Here is a 27554-nt window from a genome sequence, read left to right as displayed (position 1 = left end):
ACAGACATATTTATTAAATATGAAACAGTTGTTCTGGATCCTAGAGGAGGTCTTCTGGTTCGCTTTGTATTAAACGGCTTTGGAAGAAATCATTACAGAGGTTTTAAAGCTGTACTCTTCATATTAGTGGCAGCTCATGACTCCATGTATCCTTCAACCACACCAACCATGACTGATGATTTTGGTGTCCATGTTGCCAATAGTTCCCCCAGCAGATCCCCCATATTCCTTTAAGACACACTGAACATTGAACATTATACAACCTTTCCCTCCCTCAGAGTGCCTCTCTCTCCCTCTCTCTCCCCCTCTCTCCCTCTCCCTCTCTCTCTGGGTGATCAGTTCAGTGTGCTGCTGACTGTGTTGGACTCCGGAGCGTCACGCCGACCTGACGCACTCTTGTACCAGAGCGCAGCTGTCACCATTACTTCATGCTTATTGGCCCAAGACCGAGAGAGGCAGAGGCAGAGCAAAGGCAAACAACGTGGGAGAGAGAGGGAGAGAGAGAGAGAGAGGGAGAGAGAGAGAGAGAGAGAGAGAGAGAGAGTTGGACCCCTGCGCTCTGCTCCATCGATCCGCAGAGGCGCACAGCGGAGCTTCTAGAGGACGTTGGCCACAGTTTCTGAGCTTTCATTTGTTTTTGGGGGGAATGCCAAAAGTGGATTCACGGTTTGGACCATGCTACTGGGAAATTTGGTACGGTAAGACTGTGACATTTGTGCTGTTTGAACGCCGTGTCGCTTTGTTTCAGCTTTCCTTTGGACGGCTGAAGCCTGTCCCAGCTCTCCCCCCTCCTCCCCTCCCCTCCTCCTCCTCCTCCTCCTCCCCCCCTCCTCATTGGGCTCTCGCAGAATTGATGTATCGACCTTCACTTCTGAGCTTCACCTGAAGAGAAAGGGAATTACATAACTGGGCAGAGATGTGAATTATGGAGCTGCTGTCTTCTCGGTGTGGTGGACCAGATGTTCATGGTGGAGATGAGGATGATGAGGATGAGGATGATGAGGAGGATGAGGATGAGGAGGATGGACGGCCTGGAACAGCACATTGTCAACACTGACGCACACATTTTCTTACCTGGGGGTGGTAAAGTTAAGCGGAAGCTGGAGGTCAATGGTTAGCTGTCCTCCTCCTCCTCCTCCTCCTCATCATCATCATCACCATCACCACATTAAATAACTGTAGATTTATTTGGAAGACACCTGAGACACCTACGGAAGTATTCATACAATAAAAACTACAGTAGGTTTTAGATTTGTACTGGAATACTTCAGGTGTTACCATGTTCATCTCTGTTCTGTTCTCTTTATCTTTTTAGTACAAAGTCACGTCTTACACTGTCCCTGAGTTGTGACCTTCCTGTTGTGATTTAAATCTGTTTAGATGCCTTAAAAGTTAAAACTGTCCATCAGAAGAAAACACTGTTGTCCATAAAGTTGGAATAATTGTTCAGTACCTCCAATGTTGTTGTTGGAAGAGTTTGATCAGTAAAGTTGAGAAGATATAAACTTTATTTATCAAGAATAAATCACACTGTCCCAATCATTTCATGAGAAGAGGTGAAAAAACTTTATGGGCAACAGTGTAGTTTGTTTTGTGTTGTGTCTTTTTCCAGTTGTTCATCATGACCCACTTGGCAAAGTGACAGCTGCAACTGCTGCTTAATTCAGTGGTTCTGGTTCTGAAATGCATTCCAGGGAACTCCAGGTGTCCCTGACAGGTTTCCAGGAGGTTTCCTGGAGAATATTAGTCCAAGTCCAGAAAGTTAAAGAGTCTTGGGCTGAGATTTAAACATTGAAGTCATTTGTGAAGCAGTTAAACATTTCATGGTGACGTCCTCTCACACGTGAGGACGTTCTGCTCTTCTCTGCTTCATGTCGTTGTAAACTGGACGTCTCTGTGCTTTGAGCTGTTGATCAGAAGACTTCATGTTGAACTTGGACATTTGTTCTTTGGATATTTCACAGTCCAAATGATTCACTGACAACAGTAAACACAAGCTTCAGCCCAGTTGTTGTCTAAGATAAGCTGTGACGAACCCTGAGTAAATGAATTCAGCAGGACTCGGTGTGAGCCGGCCTGCAGGAGACCCTCTGTTTCTATTCGTTTACATCCTTTAGATAAAGATAAACGTCACTTTCTAATCACCGGCCTCCTTGTTCGACTGTTCTGCTGTGAATCCAAACCTGATTTTTTTCTGTGTGAGCCCAACTTCTTCTCCTGCTTGTTTCTTTAATATTGTGCCAAAAAGCCATTATCCTGGTCCTCTGTAGAACATATTGACGTTCAGTTAGTCTTGTTGATATTTGTGTTCATGTCCCATTTTATTCTAATTTATTGTATTTTCAACAAAAACATGTGTCTCTGGTGTGTCTAAAGACCCCAAAACTATGAGAGCTAACTGCTCCATCTTCCAGTAAATATGTGTTTGGCTCCCTTCATGACGTCATGAGGGGATCTGTTGATCGTGGGATCTCCTCCGGCCCTTCGGCAGCCCGACTGTCCCGCTGAAAACCTCCTGAATGGAGGGTCAAAGGCAGTTTTTTACTTCTAAAATGGAGCGTGCAGATGCTGAAATCTGTCTGCCATGAGAAAACAGAACATTAAACCATGCACACCTGTTCTAGCAGGGCCACCTAATGACCTTGACACTGAGCAGAATGATCTGTGATGTTGCCCTGGACATCTTCATCCTCACAGCACACTGTGTAGCCGTGGTCGGAGCCAGGCTCTTCTCTCTGAGCCATAGAAGGAGTGGAGTCACACAACACTTCACTCTTTCTAGCGTTGCCATTCCTGGCTGCCCGTCGACCTCTGACCCTGCTGGTGAGATGCAAACATGAATGTGTCTCACAGCAGAGAAAGAAACAAACTCCTAGTCAGGGCGACGAGGTGGGAGTTTCACGGCCTCATTAGGCTGACCTTCGACCTCCCTGAGTGGAAAGTGGACAGACTTCCCTCTCCGGAGACAATAAATAATCATGTAATGTGTGTTTTTGTAAAGTCTGCTCTGTGGTTTTCTGCAGGTAGGGGTTGTGTTCTGTCTGTGGGGTACTGACGTCAGCAGAGCTTATGTTTTTCAAGCCAGTCGACCTGGAGAGGGAGGAGACAACCCACCGGCTCACACTAAAGGTGAGAGCAGCCCCGACGCCATGTAGTGAAATACAAGCAGATTCTGCAGGCGTTCAGTCACCAGGCTGCTGGTTTACGTGTTGTAGCTCTGAACACTGCTAATACTTCACATTTTTAGCTTGATTTGTCACTGATTCAGTGTTAACACTCACCGTACACTGCAGAAAACCATTATATTAATGAATTCTATTAATCAAAAATATAATTCTGAATAGAATCCAGAGGAAAAACCAAACAAACATGGATGTAGAATCAATCTTGTGACTTTAGTTAACTTTACTCTACAAACAGAGAGACATGAAGTAGAACCAAAGGCTTAGAAACAGCTTGTAGTTATATATGATATGTGCAGATTGATGGCCTTTAACCTGCAGGCGCTCTGTTTTCACTGCACATAAACGAATGGACCTTCCCTAAAGATGCAACAGGCTTCTAGTGAAATAAGAGGAATACTGTGTATTTGCAGCACTTGTGTCTAACTGCGGCTCTCCCCCCCCCCCTCCAGTCGTCTCAGAGTGGGTCAGCTCAGCAGGCTCCTGTAAGGGGAGGTGCTTTGAGCTGGAGGAGGCCAAACCTCCAGGATGCAGGTGTGACAATCTGTGTAAAACCTACTACAGCTGCTGCTCCGACTTCGACGAGCACTGCCTGAAAACAGGTCAGTGTGACGTCGCCCTGCCTCGGCCACCCTCCTCTACGCTCTGACCTCCTCTACGCTCTGACCTCCTCTACGCTTTTAAACGGCTTCTCTAACATGCTGAGATCAGGGATGTTTCAACATATAACATCTGCCACTGATTGTCAGTGTTCGTCCGGCTTTAAACATACATTTCTGTGTTCAGTAGCTCATTTCATTCCTTTTCTCTAAGCACTTTGTGTTATGGTTTGATATATCGAATGCATATAAAGCTGTTATACAGAGAGAAATATGCTAAAAGTTGGATGAGGCCCAGAGTTCATGCTGAATGAAGCCCTGTGGTGGGGACTGTATGTTCCAGCATAAGGCTGGTGTTATTCTATGTTTTCTATAGTGATTCAACAGTGATTCAGTGCATCCATCAGTGATTTATGACTTGTTTATCCTGCCTGTGGCACTCAGGCCGAAGCCCACTGCTTCTTAAACTACATTTAAACCTTTAAAAACACTTCACAAATATAAAGGTCAGTAGTTTTCTAAAGCAGCTTCTCACTGTAGTTTTTAACAAGGAGGAAATGGTGCTTTTGCTTGGGACTATTTTCAGCGGCGGATTAATCCACATGTGGTGCTCCAGTGAGTGTTTGGGGCAGCAGCACGATGTGTGTGTGGAGTCAGAATTAACTACAGTGTGTGTGTGTGTGTTCATGGTGATGAAGGAACATGTCAGCCAGAAGAACAGATGTGTTAGAATAGTTTCTGGACGACAGTGGAGCTCTTTGGCTCAGAGGAAGAAGAAACACTGTGACATCCATGCAGTTCTTCTTAGGAGATGTTGTCTTTGTTGATTTTGATCTTTTCATGAGATTTGTTGACGTCCTTTAAGTCTCAAAGCTGCGATGGATGTTTCTGTTCATTCAGTTTGAGGTTTATTTGCACATTTTGCACAGACATTCAAACAGATTCAAATATTTATCGCCGCTGCTACTCGTGATAGTATCATGCATACACAGCACGAGAGGTGCTTCCTGCTGTAGCTTATATAACAGGAACAACGAGCAGAATGCTAATTTGCATCTGATGCTAATTTAGGCCTTGGCCCAACGAAGAGAGTGGAGCCACAGTTTCATCTTGAAAACATTAAGCGCACAATGGCAGACCAGTTTGTAAAACAGCTAATGAATCCTACAGCCAAGATCTGCTTTGCTTTTGATCAGATGATTTTCTAACAGACGGAGGTTTCATTTGTCACAGGTCAATGCATTTATTCATCACGCTTTTCAGCAGCAAGGCTACTCTAACGATGTGATAACAGATGAACTTTCCTCCCTCCTGCGTCTCAGCGGGGGGTTTTGAGTGCACGGCGGATCGCTGTGGGGAGGAGAGGAACGACGACCACGCCTGCCACTGCTCAGACGACTGTCTGGAGAGACGAGACTGCTGCTCCAACTACAAGTCGCTCTGCAAAGGTACTTGTCTCTGTTTGACTGTGTTTGACAGTGAATGTGGCTGGAAGTCGGCGCTGTAATCACTCTGTGCTGGTGTTTCCATGTGAGGTGAGACTTCATGGGTGCAGGGAGACTGTGAGGAGATCAAGAGTGCTGAATGTCCTGCGGGGTGAGTGTGAAACAACTAAACACAGCAGTACCAAACATGCTTCAAATCATTTCCTATGTGATCATTATCTACCACATGTAGAAGAGTCTGTCCTTCAGTCCCCTTCAGGAGGACTCTGAATAAAGGATGTTCTCTAGTTGATTGAGTCATCATTTATCCTTTAAAAAAAATACAGAACTTTTCACCCAGTTACTCTTCAACATGCCACAATTGCCCCTGATAAACTTTGTCTCTGCATCCCTGTCGTGCTCAGCTTCATCCGGCCTCCTCTCATCATGCTGTCAGTGGACGGGTTCAGGGCCTCCTACCTGAAGAAGGGCAAATCTGTCATCCCCAACATACACAAACTCAGTACGACTTCCTCGTTACTTCTTCATCTTCGTCTCATTTCCTAAATGCAGTCGTGATCTTAGAGAAGAACGCACACAGCTGTTTTTACTAGATGTCATTAAAGCTTTGCATGTGTTTCCTCTTAGGAACGTGTGGCACCTCCTCACCCTACATGCGACCTGTTTACCCATCAAAGACCTTCCCAAATTTGTACACGCTGGCCACAGTGAGTGAGCCTGTGTAATGTGCTCCGTGTCTCCATCATGTCCCACCAGAAGGGACTGTGAAGCAGCCCTGTTAATGTGTACTCCTTCTAAGTCAACACACATGTTTGCCAACAGCCATGTTGGAAAGGTCCAGCTGCCTGCCCGTGTTGTGCCGCTGCTGCAGCTCTGCTTTCTGACATATCAAATGTGGTGACGTTGCTCTGTCTGTCTGCAGGGTCTGTACCCAGAGTCCCACGGGATAGTGGGGAACACCATGCACGACCCGGTGTTTAATGCCACATTCAGCCTGCGCACCAGAGAGAAACTGAACCACCGCTGGTGGGGCGGACAGCCTGTGAGTACACCCTGCGTACCAGCTTGTGACTGGAATCAGTTTGAGCTCACAGGCCGGCTAAATAAACCAGAATAAATGAAAGGAGATTCAGCTTGCACTGGTTAGGTTTAGGTTTTGACACAGCTGAATGAAAAGCTCACAGGAACTAGTTTCATACCCTGGAGGTGCACTGAGTTCTCTTGATTGACACCTTTTCTTCATTCAGACCAGAAGACTGACATCTTTGTCCCTAACCCTAACCCTAACCCTAACCCTAACCCTAACCCTAACCCTAGCCAAGCTCACCTCCACATCTACTTTACTTAACACAACATGTGCACCTTGTACCTTCTGTATTGTAATTGTAAGCACTAAAACAGTAGAGATGTTGTTCTCTCAGGATCAGTTAGCTTTAAAACTCCAGTGATACTAACAGTGGAGCAGGTTTAACCCCAAATACAGACACAACAAGCCGCTTTTCCCTGCCTGCAGCCTTTAAGGTCCCACTGATCTCCTGGGTTCAGACAGATTGATACCATAATGATTTTCTCACCTGAACCTTGGTACGATGTCAAGTCTATTGAAGTAGTGTGTTAAAGACGGCCACACTCAGAGTATGAAGGACCTGAAGTTCTGATATCCTCTTTCCTTTTTCGCTTTTACAGATCTGGATCACAGCGGAGGAACAAGGAGTGAAAGCTGGCACTTTCTTCTGGCCTTGGTACTTAAGTTAGTACTGGAATATTTCTCAATAGCTTCAGACACTGAACGCAGCAGGTAGCTCACAAAGCTTCAGAGAGCTGAGAGCTGAGAGGGAAGTTCAGGAGGATGCTCACGTAGCTGTTACTGGTGGATCTCAACAAACTCATTACACTCGTGGGTGATTTAATTATGATGATGTGGTAAACACTGGAGCAGCTGGAGGATTTAAGCCTCAAACACAGCTGACAGAAATATCAAATGTGATTACAGACGTCTGAGGCAGAACAAAGACGACTAATTTAAAGGGAATAGAGGATTATTATGATTAAAAATAGATTACTTTGTCATTACTGTGACAGAAAGCAGGAATGTTAACTAAGAGTTGATCTCAGTTTTCTATCAGTTTGCACATTTCCTCTTTATGTCTCTTAAATGACGGCACAGACGGATCAGTTTCAGACGACATTTGCATGTCCATGACCCAAAGATCACGAGCAGCGCTCATCACATCCTGAGGCTGCCTGACAAAGGCCCTAAACACACACACACACACACACACACACACACACAGAGGACAATAGGCCCACACACTCCGACACAACAGAGGCCATTGAAGACAGAAACAGCAGCTTGTCGATGCACAAAGATCAAAGATCAGTGAAGTCAAAGTGGTAAAAGTCAGACTGGTTTTTAAATGTTGATCGTTGCACACAGACGTTGTTATAGATCAACTTCCTGTTTCCCTTTGTGTCTGAGGACTGGAGGTTCTTTAAACTCAGTAAATCAAACATTAAATTGGTGTCGTGCCTCTTGTCTGCAGGGTGATTCCTCTGGAGAGGAGGATTCTGACCATCCTGCGCTGGCTGCAGCTGCCTGATGATGAGAGGTATCGGGATTTTCTCCTTTTCACAGACAGCATTTTCATGTTTTTACGACAGGAGGGTAAACGTGGGTCCGTCTCATGGTGGAAACTTTGACTCGCAGCAGCAGATAAAGCACAGGTGGAACTGATAACATTAACGTTGGCTCATTTCCAACAGAGTGTCCCAATAAGCCAAGTCAACACAACATGAACCACAGCGGGGCTCCAGAACAGGGCCACACAGTGATGTGATCAGTTACACTCGTGTTCAACAAGTCACACTGTCCACCATAAACACAATATCATCATTATTCTGACTGGTTACAGCAATTGATCATTGATTATAATGAAGCACTTGGATGATGATACATGTATTTCTCCTCCAAACAGCTTGTTTTCACCTTAAAACCTATTTAAATACCAACATTAGCTTTTCTGAAGTTGTATTTGTTGTGTAAGGTGATGAATAAAACTATAGGAAGAGGAAAACTATAAGAAAAAGACTCATTATGTAAAATAATCCCTGTCCCTGTTCAGTGTGTGTGTGCTTTTAATGAAGGCGTGCTCATGTACACGTAGTTTGAAATGTCTTACATGTGTTTCTAAGTCGTGCTGTGTGTCCTATAGTCAGTCAGGAGTGTTGGTGAGCTGGTGTCTCTTAAACACTTGAAGATAAAGGCTGTTTTTAGTGCTGAGCAGACGCTGGGTCAGTGGGGGGGGGGTCACGAGCTCAGGAGTGTTTTTAGATGCTCCCAGCCAGAAACAACAAGCTCAATGACAGGTTTTAGGTATATTAATTCAAAAGGTGAGAACCCTGACTGAGCTGTGTGTGCTGTCTCTCGTCAGGCCGTACGTCTATGCCGTCCACTCAGAGCAGCCCGACACCTTCGGACATCGTCTGGGGCCCCTCAGCAGTGAGGTGAGTGTGACGGCTGACGGCTGGAGCTTCATCACATCAGTACATTTCATTTTTTCATCTCTTTTTTTTTCCCCCTGCAGCTCGACAACCCTCTGAGGGAGATCGATAACATCATCGGTCAGCTGATGAACGGCCTGAAGCAGATGAACCTGCACCGCTGCATCAACGTCATCATCGTAGGAGACCACGGTACGTATGACCGTTTCCTGCTCTGTCTCTGCTCTCTGGTTAAAGCTGCTGTGTGTCTCCCCCTCCTGGCACTGAGGAGGTAATTATCTATCCAGAGTTATTTATCTATCTCAGAATATTCTCCTGGACCTTGCAGCTCCCACTTATTGTAGCCTACTCCGTCACTACAGTTGCTCGATTTAAAGTCTGTCTAAATCAGCATTATGTGAACTTGTTTGTTAACTTCTTGAATGAAATGGACGTTTATTTGTAAAAGTTCTGCACTCCAGCTTTAAATCTACTTAGTTTAGTCACAGCAGAGTTTATAAGGACAGAAAAAGCAGGTGCATCAGTTACTTATGATGACACTGGGCTCAGCTTTAGAGGAGTGGGTCATCCTCCAATCAGAGGATCTGTGGTTCGACCTGTATGGACACTGAACCCCACATTGGTCCTGAAGCATAATCATGGACAATCATCTCAGGGATTAATAAATAAAGTATAAAGTATATTGATTCATCAAGTGTCTCACTTATAGGCCCTTATAGTTCACTGAATAATTCTTCCTGGAACTACTTTCTACACAAGAAATAGTCCCTTTGACAGTGAAGTCTGGAGGTTTTGGGAAAGACACACTGCTGTCATGTTTTCAGTCAGCGTGAACAGAAAAGCAGGTGAAATAATGTGTTTTTAGCTAAACGGACTCTTTGATGGTATTAATAGAAACCCTGGTTGTCTTTTCTGTGTCTCAGGTATGGAGGAGGCCCACTGTGACCGGACAGAGTTTCTCAGCAGTTACCCGCTCAACATAGACGAGATCACGCTGATCCCCGGCTCGCTGGGCAGAATACGACCCCGCGACCCCAAATCCACCACATGTAAGATGAAAGTGAGCGGTCTGAGCGCTACGCTGCATCAGATGTCTTACAGGTAGTCTGACATGGTACTTTCTCTTCCAGATGACCCAAAAATTGTGGTTGCGAACCTCACTGTGAGTACAATCTTCCCTGTAACGTCTCAGACTGTCCAGAGTGTCCACAGAGACGGAGGACGGTCGGTCACCTCTGTGTTTGTTGTTTCAGTGTAAAATGCCAACTCAGCACTTCAAGCCGTACCTGAAGCAGCATTTACCCAAGAGGCTTCACTACGCCAACAACCGCAGGATCGAGGACGTCCACCTGCTGATGGAGAGGAAGTGGCACATCGCCAGGTAAAGTGATGCTCTCCCCCCCTGAACCAGGTCTCAGGTCCACCTTTAGGTCTAATTGAGCTCAAGATCAGGTTCAGCCTGAATTCCAGCCCTTAAATTTAGAATAAATGGGCTGCTATTAACTATCTGTCTTCATTACTGATTAACTGCGACAGAGGACAGGAGCTCGTGAAGGGATTCTTCACAATGTGCCTCCATGTTCTCCAGTATCACTAAAGCTTTCATGTTTTCAGCTGAAGGAAACAGAAGCATCTGATTGCTGCAAACATGTTTCTGCTTTTGTTCCAGGAAAATGCCAGAGAAGCTGAGGACTCGGTGTGGTTTCTTTGGCGACCACGGCTTTGACAACAAGATAACCAGCATGAGGGTGCCGTCCAGTTCTTTAACTTCATGCCTCTTGTCTCTCCTGGATTACAGACTGTGCTGAGATGCTTTGTTACTGTACAGTATAATACCCTGAGGTTATGGGACAGCTGCATCTCACCTGATAAAACAATAATAGAAGTGCCCAGCTACACTCCCCGAGTCCCTCACTTTCTCCCTAATGACCTGGGATCATTTAAGCACCACTTTGTGGAGCTACTGTTGAAGCAGACGCTGCTATACTTCATCTTAATGCAGCTTTAGCGCTGATTTCAAAGAGAATTCCTCGGTTTGATGTTTAATCTCTTATCCTCCTCATGCAGACCATATTCATGGGTCACGGGCCGAACTTCAAGTTCCAGAAAAGTGTGCCGGAGTTTGAAAATATAGAATTATACAACGTCATGTGTGGTAAGAACTTGTCGCCTGGTTTATTGTAAGGAATTTAGTCAGTATGGTCATAAATAGACATGTTAAGAGAGCTCCACACTGGTTTGATGCCAAAATGTTCACGATCAGATACGACAGACTGACTCTCTTTCTGTCCCTCTGTCTCAGACTTATTAGGCTTGAAGCCGGCTCCTAACAACGGGACATACGGCAGCTTGAACGATATGCTGAAAGACCCGCCGTACCGCCCCGACATGCCAGAGGAAGTGACGCAGCCGTCACCAGCGTCACCAGACTCCGGCGCCGCCGTGACCCACGACCTGGGCTGCAGCTGTGACGACGAGGTCAGAGGACAGCAGTGTCGCAAAAAGCTAGAGATGAAAGCTGCTTGAATCGATATTCATGGGTGTTTTTGTGTCACAGAACAAAGTAGAAGAGATGATTGAAGCCTTCAGTCCTGCTCCAGAGGGAACCTACAGCTACAGTAGGTGTTCAGTCCCACATTCTGCTCATTTACACCTTAATACTGTGTTTGGAGGTCCTACCTGAACAGGTTTACAAGGTTTAATCCTCAAAACACACTTTATTTTTCCCATAGCAGACATTTAGCAGAACAGACTAGAGGGTCTGAAGGGCCTGAAGAGCTCCGATGATCAACAAACCCCCTCGTGGCATCATAAAGGAAGCTAAATCTAAATGGCCTATTTTCATTTAGAGCACAAAGAGAGACAGGATGGTCTTTTCTCAGAGTGTGACCGTCTGTAGGAACATGAGAAAGACACTGTGTGTAGCTGTGAGGAACACTGGATTAAAGTAAAGTATTCAAACTCCAGCAGTAGTTTTTGTAGTATAAGTATCCTACAAGTCCTCCTGACATCCTGAATAAACACTTATCACTGGAATTCAGTCAGTCATTTAGTTTTCTCTGCAAAATTTAGGCATTATTTCTACTTTCCACTTCTCGTCAGCGTTGATATTAATCTCTAGCTTTTATGCTGTGTGTGTGTGTGTGTGTGTGTGTGTGTGTGTGTGTGTGTGTGTGTGTGTGTGTGTGTGTGTGTGTGTGTGCAGACAGCACCCACCTCCCGTTCGGTCGTCCCGCCGTGATGTTTGACACTCAGTACAGTTTGCTTCATCATGTGGAGTTCATCAGCGGCTACAGCAAAGAGCTGGCCATGCCTCTGTGGGCGTCGTACACACTGCCACGACAGGTACACACACACTCACACACACACACTCACACACACACACACACACACACACACACACTACACAGTAAGTCCATGTGTGCTCACATCAATATCGATTCCTTCTAATCAGGCGTTGATCCTCATCCACTGGTTCTAGGTGACCATTTGTCCCTGTGATCACTGTGTGTGTGATCAGCACCTTCAGCAGCTCTCATATCCCTGTAAGCTGATTCTTCACAGTGAACACAGTGAACACAGTGAACACAGCGAACACAGTGAACACAGTGAACACAGCGAGCGATTTTGAACTCAAGCATCTGATTTAAAACCCTTTTTAAACGCTGCACTGTGAGTCTACAGAGTTCTGCAGCCGTGTTCCTCCCCAGAACAGGTGATGGTACTGTAGGTCCTCCTGACTCACTCCTTCATGCAGCTAAACTGGGTGTGAGGCTGTAAACAGGACACACAGTGCTGTGTGTGTGTGTGTGTGTGGGGGGGGGGGGGGGGGGGGGGGGGCCCAACATGACGGAGCTGCACAAGCATGCAAACACACACACACACACACACACACACACACTCTGTATCTGAACGTTATTTTGTCTGATGTTTACAGGAACCTGCTGCAGGTTTACAAGGTGCAGCTGCTCACACATGCGACACACACACACACACACACACACACACACACACACATGAATACATGAATGGCTGCACAGAAACACACACAGGCGAGCATGTAGGTGAACACCGGAAACACATTTCACTTTCCACGTTGCTCCTGTACAGTTTGACCCTTTCTCTCTCCCACATCATCATCATCATCATCATCATCATCATCATCATCATCATCATCATCATCATCTCTTTTGCACGATGCATCTTACATGCATGTCTGAATCCAACCTTCTTACTGAAGGACTTACACGAGAAATTCGACCAAATCAAAACCAGTAAAATCCACTTTTCCACCTCTCTCTCTCTCTCTCTCTCTCTCTCTCTCTCTCTCTCTCTCTCTCTCTCTCCCGCCGGGTGTCTCTTAAAGGAGGACATGACTCCCGTCCCTGAGGTCTCGCTCGGCGCTCAGTGCGTCCGAGTCGACTCCAGAGTGTCAGCTGATCACAGTCAGTCCTGCACCGCCTACAGCCAGAACGACCACCTGACCCACGGCTTCCTCTTCCCCCCAGGTACACCCACAGGACGACCACGCCGTCACTAACAACTCTTCCTCGTCTGTCGTAGTGTGATGAAATCAGCTTGACACAGAATAAAATATCTTTATATGACTACATTCCCAGCTAAACACAGGCAGACTGATTATTATTAAAGTCACTCAGCATCACCATCAGTGTTTCCCTCCAGTTCACTGATATCTGTAGATGTTTTCACATCATGTCCCGGAAGTTTCTCTCAGATATTTGCTGCACTTTTACATGGAGTGTTTATGAAATGATAAAACACCTATTTACTTATTCAACGATTGTTTTACTGCAGTTTTATTGGGTTAAGTAACAGAGAGGAAGGCTGCACCTCTGTCCCTGTGCTTCTTGTTTTTAGGGAGTTTTGTGATTTTTGGGTCGACACTGTTATGACGTTGGAGTCTTGTGTCTGGGCGCTCATCGCACTGAGGGAGAATTATTTAGGGAACAGTATTTTTGGTAGAGGTTTTGGTCCAGTTTGCACTGTGTTTATATCAAAGTTTGACATTTCTTTTTTAGAGCATGTATAAACATTTCACATGAGATCACTTTGTTCTTTTTGGGACTGTGTGTTACCTGCTTAGTCTACCATCCAGAACAGGCGTTACCGTTTACGTTCACTCTCTTGTCCCAGCATTGTGTCCTTTATGATGATCTTTACTTTTATGTGATATTTGTATTCTACTCTGTTGCCCATAAAGTTGGAATAATTGTTCAATACTCCCAGTGTTGTTAAAGCCTGAATCCACAGTCTGCAAAGGTTCGTTGTGGTTTAAGTTTCACTGTGATCTGTTTGGAAGAGTTTGATCAGTAAAGTTGAGAAGATTTAAACTTTATTCATCAAGAATAAATCACAATCATTTCATGAGAAGAGGGAAATTTGATTCCAACTTTATGCGCAACAGTCTATATATTTGCATTCTTTCCTTCTTCCACAGTAACTCCTCTCAGGAGAGATTCAGTAAGAACTTATCTCATCTGGTCTTCCATCACCTCTCTGGGATTTTTCTATGATGACAATATTTGCCATTATCTTATTCTGACATGTGAAAGCAATAAGAATAAGAGGATACTCATGTTTCCATGTAATTTCTGATGACAGAGCTCGCGTCGTCTCCAGAGTCCAGTTACGACGCCTCACTCATCACCAACACCGTCCCCATGTACCCCGCCTTCAAGAGTGAGTCACACACCTCCGCTCACTTACACTCTGATCACACTATTGATCCACAAGGGAAGAACTGGGCAGCTTTAGTGGTGAACAGTGTGCGTGTCGGCTCTTTTATTTAGATCCAATTCAGGCAGATGTTTTTCTCTCTGCTTTTTGATTCTTAATCCAAAATATAAATCAAGTAATAAATGATGGTGTGTTATTAGTGGTTACGATACCCCGCTGGTGAACACATTAATGCAGCAATGATTAATCCATTAATATGATATATATGGCTCTGAAATGATCAATCCTGCATGATGATAATAGAATTATTACTTTTTTAACTTGAAGTAAACTGTTCCAGATTAAATTCAGAATATCAGAAACACCTGACAATACAGACTAAACTGCTAAATTAAATCCAGAAGTTTGACGTTGAGTTTAAACAAGAAGTTTGGAGGAACTTTGTGGCTGATTTAGGGGAAAGAACAGAACCAGTCTGATCTTCTGCGCTTTGGCTTTTGTCGAGTGTTTGAGGTCTTTTCTGCCTCCTTCAGCGGTTGGTCATCGTCATACGTGCGTGTCCCTTCTCTCTTCCTGTACACCAAGAAGAGAGGAGTCATATCGTATGAGACAAAGGACAGAGAGGTGGTGATGTCAGGTCTGAGCGAGGACGGCCTGATACCCATTGTTTACAGAGGGAGGACTTCTCAGGGCCAAACACGCTGCCACGCTGAGCCGCTGCCTCACGCAGATACACATAATCCATCATTGTTGTCAGCTCTGTGTGTGTGTGTGTCTGGAAACGTTCCTGTTTTTCTACCAAGGCTGGGAAATGTTTGGCTTGCTTCAGGACTGAGGAGGAGACAGTAGATTCAGTTCCCAGATCAGGATTTTAAAGTGCCAGAGGGGATCGTAAGAGCACAAAATATGTGTGACTGATGTGAAATAAAGATTAGAAGACATTTTAATTGTCAAGTCCATTTAAGGAAGTGTTTGTCCAAATGTCCTTCACAGAGTTTTCTTCTTCTTTTACTCCTCTCTCCTTCTCATCCTGCAGCTGTTTCATAGTTATAAAGCAGTGAACACAATAGTTGTGTGCAAATTGTAAAGGCAAGTTGTTAAATTCAATTTAAAAAAAAAAAGGTTTTGTCAGCAGAATCCTTTTTTATTGTTCACCCATGAGATTATTTTCAAATATGAATTAACATTAAGATTATTAAATAATAATCTACTGAATAAAAGCACCAAAACAGTCTTTTTACTGGATGCACACAGAGATGTAGATACTTCTGCTGTGTCCTTGTGTTGGTCAATAGTTACTTTAGTCTTTTTTTAAATACAAAACATATTAAATGAATTGACGGCTCTTTCAATAATCCTTGAAGTCATTTTTCATTTAAAAACGTTTCCTGTCCTGATTGAAGCTTCTCAGATGTGAAGCTTTGCTGCTTTTACTTAGAATGATCTGAGTCATTTAAATGTGGTTTTGATAACGTGGGTCTCTTTGGGATCATTGTGACCACATTTCTCACAGTTTTCACCATTTTTTGAAGGTGAAAAAAGCTCTTAAACAGTATTTCAGTCATATTTCATTGAACGGTGACTTCAGCCCTTTAGAGAAGCTCTGAGATACCAGATACAACCTCCAGCTGCGCTTCTTATGTCTTAATATCAGGTGTAAATAATGATAAGTTTAGGATCAGTATTAAGTATTAAATCACTATTTGCTTCGTGTGCAGGAATCTGGAGTTACCTGCAGGGGACGCTGCTCAGGCGCTACGCAGAGGAAAACAACGGCATCAACATCCTCACAGGACCCATCTTTGACTACAACTACGACGGCCTCCGGGACACCACGGAGAAGATAAAAGAGTAAGGCTCAATGTCCGTCTGCACTTTTAGCTTTGACTAGAGCTGCATCATCTGAGAGCTAAAGTCAAAGCTGAGCTTGAAAGTTCAGTATTAAGGGAAAATTCAGTTCATGCAGCAGCACAAGATCAGACACAGATACAGACAAGACGAGATATAGAACTAAAATACACAAGAATAGAAATAAAGTAGGAAATGTGCAGCAGTGAAACGGATGTCTCTCGTGCCATAAGTCACCTGGTCCTCTCCTGGTATGATGAGAAACGTGTGTTGTTTTAAAGAGACGCATTTATTGTGTGAAAAAGTGGGAAAGTTTTGAGGTCCAGCATGAAATATGTCTTCCTAATGTGTCTCATTAAAACAAGACAACCTTTTCATTATAGCAACCTTTTTTAACCTTCACTGGCTGATAGCTTCATATATCAGCTTCTTGGTATTAAAGGTCTTCATCATCTTTTATTCTTGTGTTTTTATCTGTTTGTGCTTGTGAAGGGACTGTTGGTGGATATTAGCATTGGTAAAGAGAAGAAAAGGTGCAGAGACAACAACACAAATATGAGAATATTAGAAATAATACAGTTTGTAGATGTGTGTGCTGCACAGGAAATAAACAGGAAAAGTCAATCTCATAATTTCAATCTCATAAAACACCCCTCAGTTTATTTCTGTGACCCCGTCCCTCTGTCCAGGTCCTCGGCCGACGCCCCCTCCGTCCCCACCCACTTCTACACGGTGGTGACGAGCTGCCAGGAAGCGAACCAGACGGTGGAGGAGTGCGAGGGGCCGCTCAGGGTCTTTTCCCTGCTCATCCCACACAGACAAGAAAATACTGAAACCTGTGATGTGAGTTCACCTCCTGCCCCCCCAGCAGGAGGCAGCACCCTCCCTGTCCATGCTTTTTACTGCACTACACTCCTCTGAGGGCTGCTGGGAACTTCACATATAAGCTCTTTAACCTGGCAGAAACCAGTCCATCTGAAAATGAATCAGAAATAGAAACCCCCCCCCCTAAAGCTCTGCTGTGGAAGTGATGGGGCCCAAAGTCCACAGTCCAAATGTTTATCTTCCGCAGTTTGACTTAGACAATGATATCTTCCAATATTACAGCATTTTTACCTCAGGAATTTCCTCTTTGTGTAACCAACCCCCCACGTCAGCCCAGCTGTGGAAACACACGGAGGAAACTTTACGCTGATGACAGTAACTCTAAAAACCATCCACTTAACTTGAATAACCCAGACTACTACTGAGGCCTGTAGAAAACCTAAAGTAATGCAAAAATGCTGCTCACAGCTTTTTACAGCGAGTAAAACTCTTTTAGTCTAACGCACTTTACGGTTTACTTTTGATACTCAAAGTCCGTTTTCCTCATAATACTCACAGCATTATTAGACTTTCTTTTACTCGTGTCAGAGGATTTTCACAGGGTGGGACTTTTCCAAGTTCCAAGGAAACTTCCACTGATGCAGTCGCAGAGGAACATGTCTGACTGGTCATTCTGCAGTTTGCTTGTCCAGTAAACAGACTCCACTGTTCTCTGATCTCTGAGCGACACCATTTTAAGACAAATCGATCAGGAATCTGAGAAGTGGCACTGTTTTTATTTTGGGGGGGGAAACAAAGCAAATATGACGTTTTTAGAGAAGCCAAATTAGAGTTTTTCAGGGCGCCTCTGCCTCATGAATCTTTACATGATCATTTTCTACATTTTTTACATTTATTATATATAAAGATATACTTTTAGACATTTCAGATCATTTGATGACTGCTGATTGAGGACTGACGTTTGTAAGTTGCCTTTTCAGTGCAATGGTTTGTGGGACTTTTGTCAGTCCCGTGCATCATGCTGCTGCTGTCGACCTGACAGTCATATCAACACATGCATGACCGCTGCTGCTGCGGCAGTGAGTCATAGTAGTTTCCTAAATATCTCAAACATCTTTATACCAAAAGTCAACTAGAGTTGGAAAAACTGGCTCTGCAAAAATGTACAATTGAAACAACTCAGTGACTCAGACTCAAATGGAGCCTTAAGCAATCCTTTGTATTGAACTGTTTAAAATTGTTTAAATTGTTTCCAACCCCAGAGAACGCGTGGGTCTCTTTAGCGTCATTTCCCCAATCTATTGATCCTCAGAGGCGACAGGTTGCCAAGAGGAGGAAAACAATCCCATCAAAAGATCTCTCTACGTACGCTCAACTGTTCCAAATGTGAAGGTGGAAACTTTACTTCAAAGATTTGAGGAAAGGAGCGTGGCAGGTATGCAGGGAGAGTTTGGTTAGTCCAAAAGACATGAGGAAGACATGAGGAAGATCAATGTTGTTTTTGTGAAGAGGAGTGAAGGAGGACCGGTCTTTGTCTGGCAGGGCTCTAGGGTTTGTTTGCTGGTTTATTAACACAGGATCTATTTCGTGGTTAGGATCCGACTCCTGTAATGTCAAAGATATTCGATCTTAAGGCTGAGTACAAAAACCCCAACCACACACACACACACACACACACACACACACACACACACAAGGGGTGCTCCCCCAGGATTTCAGCTGGCATATATATATTTTTTTCTTTCACAGTCAAGGAAAACGTGAGCAGTCCGTCTGCTGTGACTAATCCATGACATTGCACTCAGAACAAACAATTTTTTTTCATGTTAATTGAAAGATACCATTTCTCCATGAGTCACGCTGAAGAAGCGGTCGACAGATTGGAGGGATAATCTTCCTCTCGATGTTTTTCTGTTTCTGTGGCTTTAGCTCCGTATGACTCCAGTGAAAAGATTCAGTTTATCTTTGTGAAAGTTGGGTGATTACTTTTTCTACTCAGACACGTCGTTGCCCTGTTTCAGGACGCCGTTTGTGTGTCATGGTTTGGTCACGTTTAGGCAGCTAAAACACATTTAACAGCACTTGGTAATGGAAAGAAATCAGTGCTGACCTTCGTTATGCACCGATCCTCAATCCTGGCTGGATGCTTCGTACGCTCGAAGACACATGAATGGAGTGAGTGGATGAATGAATGGGAATATCTTTGTGTTTACAATGATTGACTGTCCTGAAAATATCCTTATGTCTATGAAAAGTAAAGCCGCTGTGGTATTTACTGCTGAAGTAACCCTTCTCATGTGTGTGTGAAAGCTTCTGGTGGCCAAAGGTCAAAGGCCACTGTGACCTCAGGTCAGTCACATTGTGGTGAGAGCGATATCTCGGGAAACGCTTAACTCAAACATTCAGGCTTTCCTTGTACAAAACAAGACCATAATAGAATCTTGGACACCAGCTGTTTCCAAAACACTGAATCCAGCTGAGTGATCTCATTGTGTACAAGAGCTTGCTGGAGTCTCCTCGCCGCGGTCATCCCATCGGCTCAATCCGCTCAATGTGCGTCGGCCTGTAATAATCTAGCAGCTGTTCTGTCTGCAGGTAGCGCAGATTAAAATTCAAATTAAAAAGCAGATGATAGAAGAGAAGAAAGTAAAACTGAAAACAGTCTGTGCTCTCAACCTTTTCTCTCCTTTAACCAGAAGACTGATCGTTTCTCTTAGTAAAATCCTTATTACAGGAAAAGGAAACTTGTTGTCCAGTGTGTTTTCAGGGAGGATACCAAGGATGAAAGATTAAATTATCTTTTGCTAATGATGGTAGAGGTTTGGGCAGTCCAAGGACACATGAAAAAAGTTCTCTAACAAGTGCCAACTCCTGCAAACTCAGTGGCCCTTGACTGAAACAGAAAGGGGAAAAAGGGCAGAAAATGAAAGTAATCCTGGTTTGAGGGAGGGACAGTTTTTTTTATTAAAGTCATAAATCGTGACATAAATACATGAGACAAGTATATGTGGGTGTGTTGGCAGCAGGGCAAACCTGTAATATGTTCTTGTGTAGGCATCGCTTGAGTGAATGCTTGCTCAGTATTTTGAGGCGAAGTAAAGTATTAGGTGTGTCCTCAGACTCCAGTGAAATTAGTGATTCCCTGTAAAGCTGCATTCATCCAGTCTGTCATTTGCAAAATGATGGATAAAAAGTAAGTGCTAATTATAAACTGGTTTGTCCTTATTCTTCTCTTCTTCTTGGCTCAGACGCCAAAGCGTTCCAGACAGGGTTAAAGTAGCAGGAAAGGACTAAACGTGGTTTCGCTGACTATATTTCGCCCCACAGCTTCACACTGAAGTGAAGAAATGTTGGACTTTAGATCTTTTTTCCACTTTTAAACCCAGCAGCTGCTGTTGATATTACCTCAGTGCCACTAGAGGTGGGTTAACCATCAGAGGACAAATGGACTGCAGTAAAAATCACAACTGTTTACTTTAATGGTATCACTTAAGTAAAGTACAAGTAAGTGAAACTTGTATCAGTGTTACAGTACATTTTTCCATTGTCCATTTACCTGACCAGTATGACCAGATAAACAGGAGGCAGTGGTGGGGAGGGAAGGAGAGTGGGTGGACAAACAATAGATCTCCAATAGTTACACAGTACAATAGAAAAGCAGCATCAAATATAGTTATTAAAAACTAAAATACTGTAGAGTAGATTCTACACGTTCAGTTAACCATAAGTGATCATTCAAATATGTTGGAACTAGATATTATTTCAATCTGTTATCCAGCACAGGTTAGGGCTGAAACTAATGATTGCATTCACGATCAATTAATGTGCACACTTTATTGGTCTATAAGTTTAAAAAAAAGGATTAGAAAAGGCATTTCTTTAGCTCAGTCCAGCCAACAGTCCTAACCCCAGTCCAGGGCTGTGTGGTCATCCTTAAGCTCCTCTTAAGCACCACAGTGGTGCCTTTATAATCTCACATCATATGAACTTGGAGCAAAAAGGAAGCAGCTAAAGGGGTGCTGAGCTTTTGGCTGCCTTAGTGTGTCATAAGGAAGTGAGAAAGAGAAGTCACACTAGAGCAGAGGTCACATTTACCCACAGCTGTCTGAGGTCTTCATTCTTTTCTTCTTCATTCTTCCCTGAGTTAGCTGAACTGTGTAAAAATGTCTTTAATGTGCCAGCTAATTTTATAGACCATAAAACATCTGCAAATCCTCAACTAATTTCATATGTCAACCCATGAGCAGAAAGTCAAACCAGTGACAGAGGCCACAGACATACGCGATGACACATCCTGTCACTCCCTCTGTTATAATAACTGTTCCTAACCTTTAAAACAGCTTGTGTAACAAAGAAGCAAAAGGTTAAAATGCACGAAACACTGTGACTAAAAGAAAAAACCCACTGCATCACAATGAAAAGCTGAATGATGACAAGTGATGTCGTAATAGCTGAGTGGAGATATTTGCTATTCTCTTAAAATGTAATATATTTTTATGAGTGGGTTTAGTTTGTAATACACACACACACACACACACGAGCTTTCACAGCCTGCCGTCGCTTTCATGGTTTATCTCAATTTAATTCATCCTCTTATAAGCTGCAGGAGTTGTAAAACACTCACTGCACTGTATTATATATTATCAGTGATGTTTTTCTCATCTTTGAAGTTGCTCAGTGTGATGCTCTGCTCTGTGTGCGTGATGTACTTTGAGCAGTGGGAGCTGATTTTAATTAAGCAGCATCATTTCAAATGGCCGCTCTTTCATTAGAAGACACTAGAATAACCCTTCTTGTTTGTACTTGCTGAACAGCCGCGGCCCAGCTGGAAACATCCTGCAGCCTTGACAGAAACTCAGAGTGAAAGGAACCCCTGGCATAACAGAACTAAGCTGTGCCTCTTCACGACTTTACACTGTCACGGAAAGCTTCATTCACAGCACAGATCAGTGAGCGTGACAGCTTGCAGGTCAACGGCTGATTGACAGACACACCCAGGTGTGACGGAGCAGCATTGTGCCTCTTCAGCCTGTGGGTGGTGAATTCCATGTTCTAGGAAAACACTTCAAAATGTCACCATGTTCTTTTGTGCTCTTTGGCAGAGTCTGGCTGTGTGCTAACACGCAGTCATCGTCACATTTATCATCTAACAGCCATCTAACAGTTCAGTTCCTTTGGCTGCGCTTGTTGGCATTACACAGTACAACCAACACCAGTAACAGCAGTCAGCTGTATATACCCCATCCTGCCTCTCCCTAAATGTTCCCATCAACACTTTTCTGTGAAGAGACAACAACTGTGAGCAGTTTTAGAGAAGTTGGACCCACGTTTGTCACAAGAGGTTAGTTGCCAGGAAAAAAAGGGAAAGAATCCAGATGCAGATCTTGACAGTTCTCCGGAAAACACAACCAAGCACGCACTGATGAAAGGATGAGGGAGGTGAAGACAGGTGAGGCGAACAAGGAGCAGGTGCAGACAATCACAAAAGTGGGGCAGCACACAAGACTAGAAAACAACATAAGCAACTCATATCAGCTGCCATTCACGGCCAAGCTAGCATGCATTCAGCACTTGTTTTAGCACAACATATGAAACATTTCAGCTTCAGGTGACAGAGCAGAGTTCTCAGCCTCTCTCAGCCTGAAAGTTGGTGCCCAGTCCTTTAGAGAAAACAGAGGGAGCTGTTGTTTATTGTCTTTCTCATCTTTCCATCCTGGTTACAAACTCTCTCTGCCCTCGTCTCTTCCTGCGGTCCGAGGTTTTCTCTGCAATGTTCCACTGATCTCACAAGACAATCAATGAACTTCTTGTTTGCGAGTATATTTAAATCCTCAGCCAGCATCATACGACCGATTACTTTTGGTGCTGCTTAACATATGACGGCATTAAAACGTGGACATCAGTCTAGTGGCTCCTTCAGAGTTCAAGGAGAAATTAGTTCATCAAACTTTTTTCCACCCATAAACCTCAGGTTTAGAACCTCCTGTGCAGACGCTCGGCACATTTTCCAGTTCCATTATCTGTTGTTTCCACTTAAGATCCGAAACTAATGAAGAGAACCAGTATTTTCTTTCCTCTGCTCTGTCCATTTTCCAGAGAGAAGACAAGAGGGAAACATAAGGGACATTTGGGGACAAAAAGTGTTGTTTAAATCACTCTTACACTTACACTCTTCAGCAGGTGGAGGGTAAAGAGTCACCAGTAGCGTTACACGTCGACCTTTCCTCCATGCCTCGAGCTAATCTCGCTGTCACTGTTTATTGCTCACTGGAGACCCTGACCTTTTGCTGTTACTACTGTGTGAACTATCATAAATCCTCATCAGACCACTCGGCGCTGAGTCATCAGCAGCAAAGTTTATGCAGCATGTTTCCAGAGTGGAAGTAACGGAAGAAAATCTTAATAGAACTAGATGTTACTTCAAGAACAGACAAGTTCTGTATTGAAACTAATCAATGGAGTCTTGTTGCTTCCACCCAATGAATTCAAGTCCAATATTCTCTCCTGTTAGCTCGAGTTTGGTCTCTACCAACTCCAGAGGCAAACATCTGGTTCTGTAGCTCCTAGATGGTCCACTTTCTTCCCCTGCTGGTCTGGAAACCAGTTTGATTCTGACAGAGCTGCACAATAAAAAAAAAAAATAGGATGATAGATGAAAAAAAAGAGCTGCGAATGTTTTAAAGCTGAACATTTGGGAAATGATTATCAGTCGGTTCAAGAAACAACCAGACTACTTTGGCAAATCAGCTCTGGTACCATGAGGAGTCTGAAGGGGTCTGAAGGGGTTTAAAGGGGTCTAAAGGGGTCTGAAGGGGTCTAAAGGACTCTGAAGGGGTCTAAAGGGGTCTGAAGGGGTCTGAAGGGGTCTGAAGGGGTCTGAGTAGAGACACATGTGAGCGTCACTCAGTCGTTCTGTTTGTTGTGCCACAGTCTGTCCTGCTGGTTTGAGCGGCACCGTAACTTTATTTTTGAAGGAATTTGTTATTCTGCCTTTTTCTTTTTGGGATCTTTATCAATTTCATTTGGAATTTTGATTCCGACTGCACGGTTTCTGTCTTGATTTGAGAATGTCTTTATTATTTCCTTCTTGCTCTGGATGGAAGGGTCCAGTTGAAGGAGTGGAGGGGGGCGTCCTCCCTCATGGTAGTTCCATATTAACTATGCCAAAGATGGATTAACACTGATATTATTGTAAGACAGCCATATGGTCAGATTTCAGATAGACCATCTTAAGTTCATTAGCTGCACAAGCTGTCTCCCCTTTAACCATCTGTAAAGAATTCTTTCTTCTTTCCAGCTAAATACCACGGCCCACCTCGTTACGGTGGGCCGTAACCGCTGACTTCTGTCTGCACCAGCAGGTGTCTTCTTGTGAATGTTGCTCACTACAGCTTTTAGTTGGAGCTTTTAGTCCTGAGGGCAGGGCGGCTTAATGCGTGTTCTACTGTGTCATTCACAGTCTCTGCAGCAAAGGCCAAACACACCACCTTGGCAAGGTGTTAAGAGTTTAGCTGAAGTTCACTGTGTGCAGTTAAACTGCAGTCTGTACTCTCACCAAGTGGAAATGCACGTTCATGTCATGGCACCAAAAATGCCTTTGACTTTTGAGATCTGCTGACTTTTCCTGCACCTCCATGATGTTGGATGAATTGCCACAAAATGTGTGTTCGCACTCCAGTGGGATAACTTTGGTGATCATCTAGCACCATAATTAGGTCAACATGTCCTCAGCTGTGCTGCTAGCATTCTCTGGTTAGCATCCAGCTAGCTATTCAAAGCATCACTCTGTCTCACAGAGCCGCTCCTGTGGACTCAAAGCATGCACCGATCGTTCTGTTGGCTTGGCAGTTCAGTCTCTCTAAAATAACAGACTCACTCTGTTTCCAGCTGGTGAAGGCTATGAGTGAGTGAAGTGTGTGGACCCGTAGCTATGGTGGTATTTTAATGCACTTTTCCGACAAAACCAAGCGAGCTGAAGGGAACAAGGGGAACATTTGAAGCACACTTGATCTGTAGTTTGGACTCAAATGACCACATAGAGAACAGACTGTGACCTCTGCCCAGTTCTTCAATTTTGTAAAAAGCGTAAATACACAAGAAAATTTACAGTCATCAGATTTGTTTGTCTGAATCAATGAATACTGGCAGTAATCAGTGCAGAGCACGCACTGGAAGGTTTTTTTTGGCTCGTCATCAATCGAGGAGTGTAATGATATTTATTTGTGCAACCGCTGAATCAAACAGCCTTCACAGTAATCATCATGTGATTATCAGATGAGCGTGTGAACAAAATAGGAGCTAGGAGGTGACGGGTGTTTTCGGTAAATGATCCTCAACTTAATCTGGAAAATATTGATCCATGGAGTTACCATGGTAACAGATACCTTTACATCAGAGCCTAAACACAAAGCTTTTAGGTTTGTTGCACTAAATTTGTGTCTCATATCTCTGAGATCATTTAAGTCGGAGTAGCTTTTGTTTTGTTGTTTTGTTAAATGATTCTATCTTGATTTTAGGGCTACACTGTCAATCAGCCTATCAATAATTGCTTGAATAAATCAGTGAGTGATTTACTTATTAAAATGCAAATGGAAATAGGGTCTCAGAGCCCAATGTGACATCTTGAAATTTCAAATTATCTTTCGACTAATCAACTCCATTGATGAATCAAGCTAATCATTTTAGTACTTATTCAGGTTATTTCAAAGAATAGCGAAGGTAAATATTCTGTATCGTTATTTTCTCTTCAGTAAAGCCGATTAATTCCTTGCATCCTACTTTTATCTGTGCTCCGGATCATTTAGGGTAGACATTTCCAGTTTGGTGTGCACAGATTAGTAGTTATTTTGCCAGAGCCTCGTGCAGGTGTTGGAAGGTTTGTCTCATGTTGCATGTTGCAGGAACTCTATGTTCTTGGCTCTGCTTTGTCTGGACAAATGTTCGGTCCGAGGAAAGGTCACGTCAATCTTTGGGGTACCCCCTCTCATACATGAAACCAGATATTACCCGCAGAATATTCTATATGTGGAAGCCTTACTCTGTATTCTTTGGTCTCTCATCAACACCTGCGATGTTAGACTCCGAGCTCTTAAACTACATAATGTTCTTGAATGCATCTCTTCATTTGGATCAGCCACTGAAAGGCGTCCCTACAGCTGCAGGTCACAGCCTGTTCCTGAGGAGTTGAGCAAAAGTCAGCTGGACTTGTTGAAGGTACTTGAAGACGTTTCGCCTCCCAGCCAAGAGGCTTCTTCGGCTCTGAACTGAAGACTTTTGCTCAGCTCCTAAGGAATCCCCACCGCTGGTTACATAACGTTTAATTAAAGTAAACGATGCATGAGTCATGTGTAATTGTGTGACCCTTCTGTAGGCACACAAACAGACCTGCTGCCAAGTTTAGTCAATAATCATTACTGCATTTTTTCAGCCCTGCGTTCCATCCTATATACTCACGTTCATTCGTTACCGAAAACAATGTATTTACTTTATCTTTAATTCACTGCGTTGATGATGGTATGCATAAATAACCATTTCCTGTCTGTGTCTCTGCAGAGTGCTGGCGATGAGTCACAGTGGGTCGAAGACCTGCTGAAGCTCCACACGGCCCGAGTCCGGGACGTGGAGATCCTGACGGGCCTGGATCTCTACCGGTCTACCAACCTCACTTACACCAGCATCCTGAGCCTGAAAACCTACCTGCACACCTTCGAGAGCGACGACTAGACGCTCAGAGACACAGACACACACACAGATACAGGATGTAGCCCTTTGTAGAAGTTGCTTTTTCACTGCATGCTCGCTGCACAGCCAGCGCACCGTTGTTCCACTCCTGAGGAACTGCCCGAGAGGTGCTTGGAAAAGGGAACACAATTTTGAAAATTGAAAAGATTAAAAGAATGGTTTGATAAATAGTAGTTTGGAAGATTAAAACAGGAATAGAGCACATTCAAACTGTCCAAAAGATCTGAGAAAGAGTAAGCTAGCACAGGAAGGATGCAGGATGGGAGACTTCTGGCATTTCATTACTACCGTTTATACAGAACGTCCTCACACACACACACACACACACACAGATCAGTGTCTTTGCCCCTCAACTATTAACACTGAATACGTTACGTTTCTACTGTCCATCCAATTGTTGCTGAAGAATTGAAACATAACATTAGTTAATCCTTTTAGCTCTGATCTCAGAATATCAATGTGAGGACTTCAAATAGCAAACTGCACTCAAACTAAATTTGATTAGATTTAACGCCGTATGGAAATTAGTGGAAGCCAGCGGCTGCCCGTGTTGGAAGTTGAGAAAATACTTTTAAAAATCTAAAAGTCTACAGCAATAATCAGCAGTAATGTAAAGGATTTATCATTCATGGGCTACAACATGTAAAACTGCAGGTTTGGGTCAGTAAAGGAATAGTGCGACATTTTGGGAAACCTTCTTATTCTCTTTCTCGCTG

The 27554-nt window shown here is 43.8% G+C and overlaps 1 protein-coding gene across 1 annotated transcript; it reads left to right on the top strand.

Moving 5' to 3' along the window:
* The first annotated feature begins 373 nt into the window (after positions 1 to 373).
* On the top strand, positions 374 to 27248 carry enpp2l (ectonucleotide pyrophosphatase/phosphodiesterase 2-like). The gene is given in 26 exon segments (XM_070845985.1): positions 374 to 644; positions 646 to 693; positions 3024 to 3129; positions 3635 to 3784; positions 5104 to 5229; positions 5317 to 5377; positions 5631 to 5728; positions 5854 to 5933; positions 6149 to 6268; positions 6913 to 6968; positions 7770 to 7835; positions 8658 to 8730; positions 8811 to 8919; positions 9651 to 9776; positions 9858 to 9889; positions 9981 to 10108; positions 10397 to 10475; positions 10795 to 10882; positions 11030 to 11205; positions 11285 to 11345; positions 11933 to 12072; positions 13094 to 13235; positions 14350 to 14427; positions 16143 to 16275; positions 16962 to 17115; positions 26650 to 27248. Coding segments are annotated over 26 exon segments (2817 nt in total). The 5' UTR covers positions 374 to 428; the 3' UTR covers positions 26821 to 27248.
* The last annotated feature ends 306 nt before the right edge of the window (positions 27249 to 27554 follow it).

The sequence above is a fragment of the Pempheris klunzingeri genome, chromosome 16, assembly GCF_042242105.1.
Source record: "Pempheris klunzingeri isolate RE-2024b chromosome 16, fPemKlu1.hap1, whole genome shotgun sequence".
NCBI classification, from domain to species: domain Eukaryota; kingdom Metazoa; phylum Chordata; class Actinopteri; order Acropomatiformes; family Pempheridae; genus Pempheris; species Pempheris klunzingeri.
The sequence above is the reverse complement of the archived record's forward strand: the minus strand, read 5'-3'. Positions and strand labels throughout refer to the sequence as shown.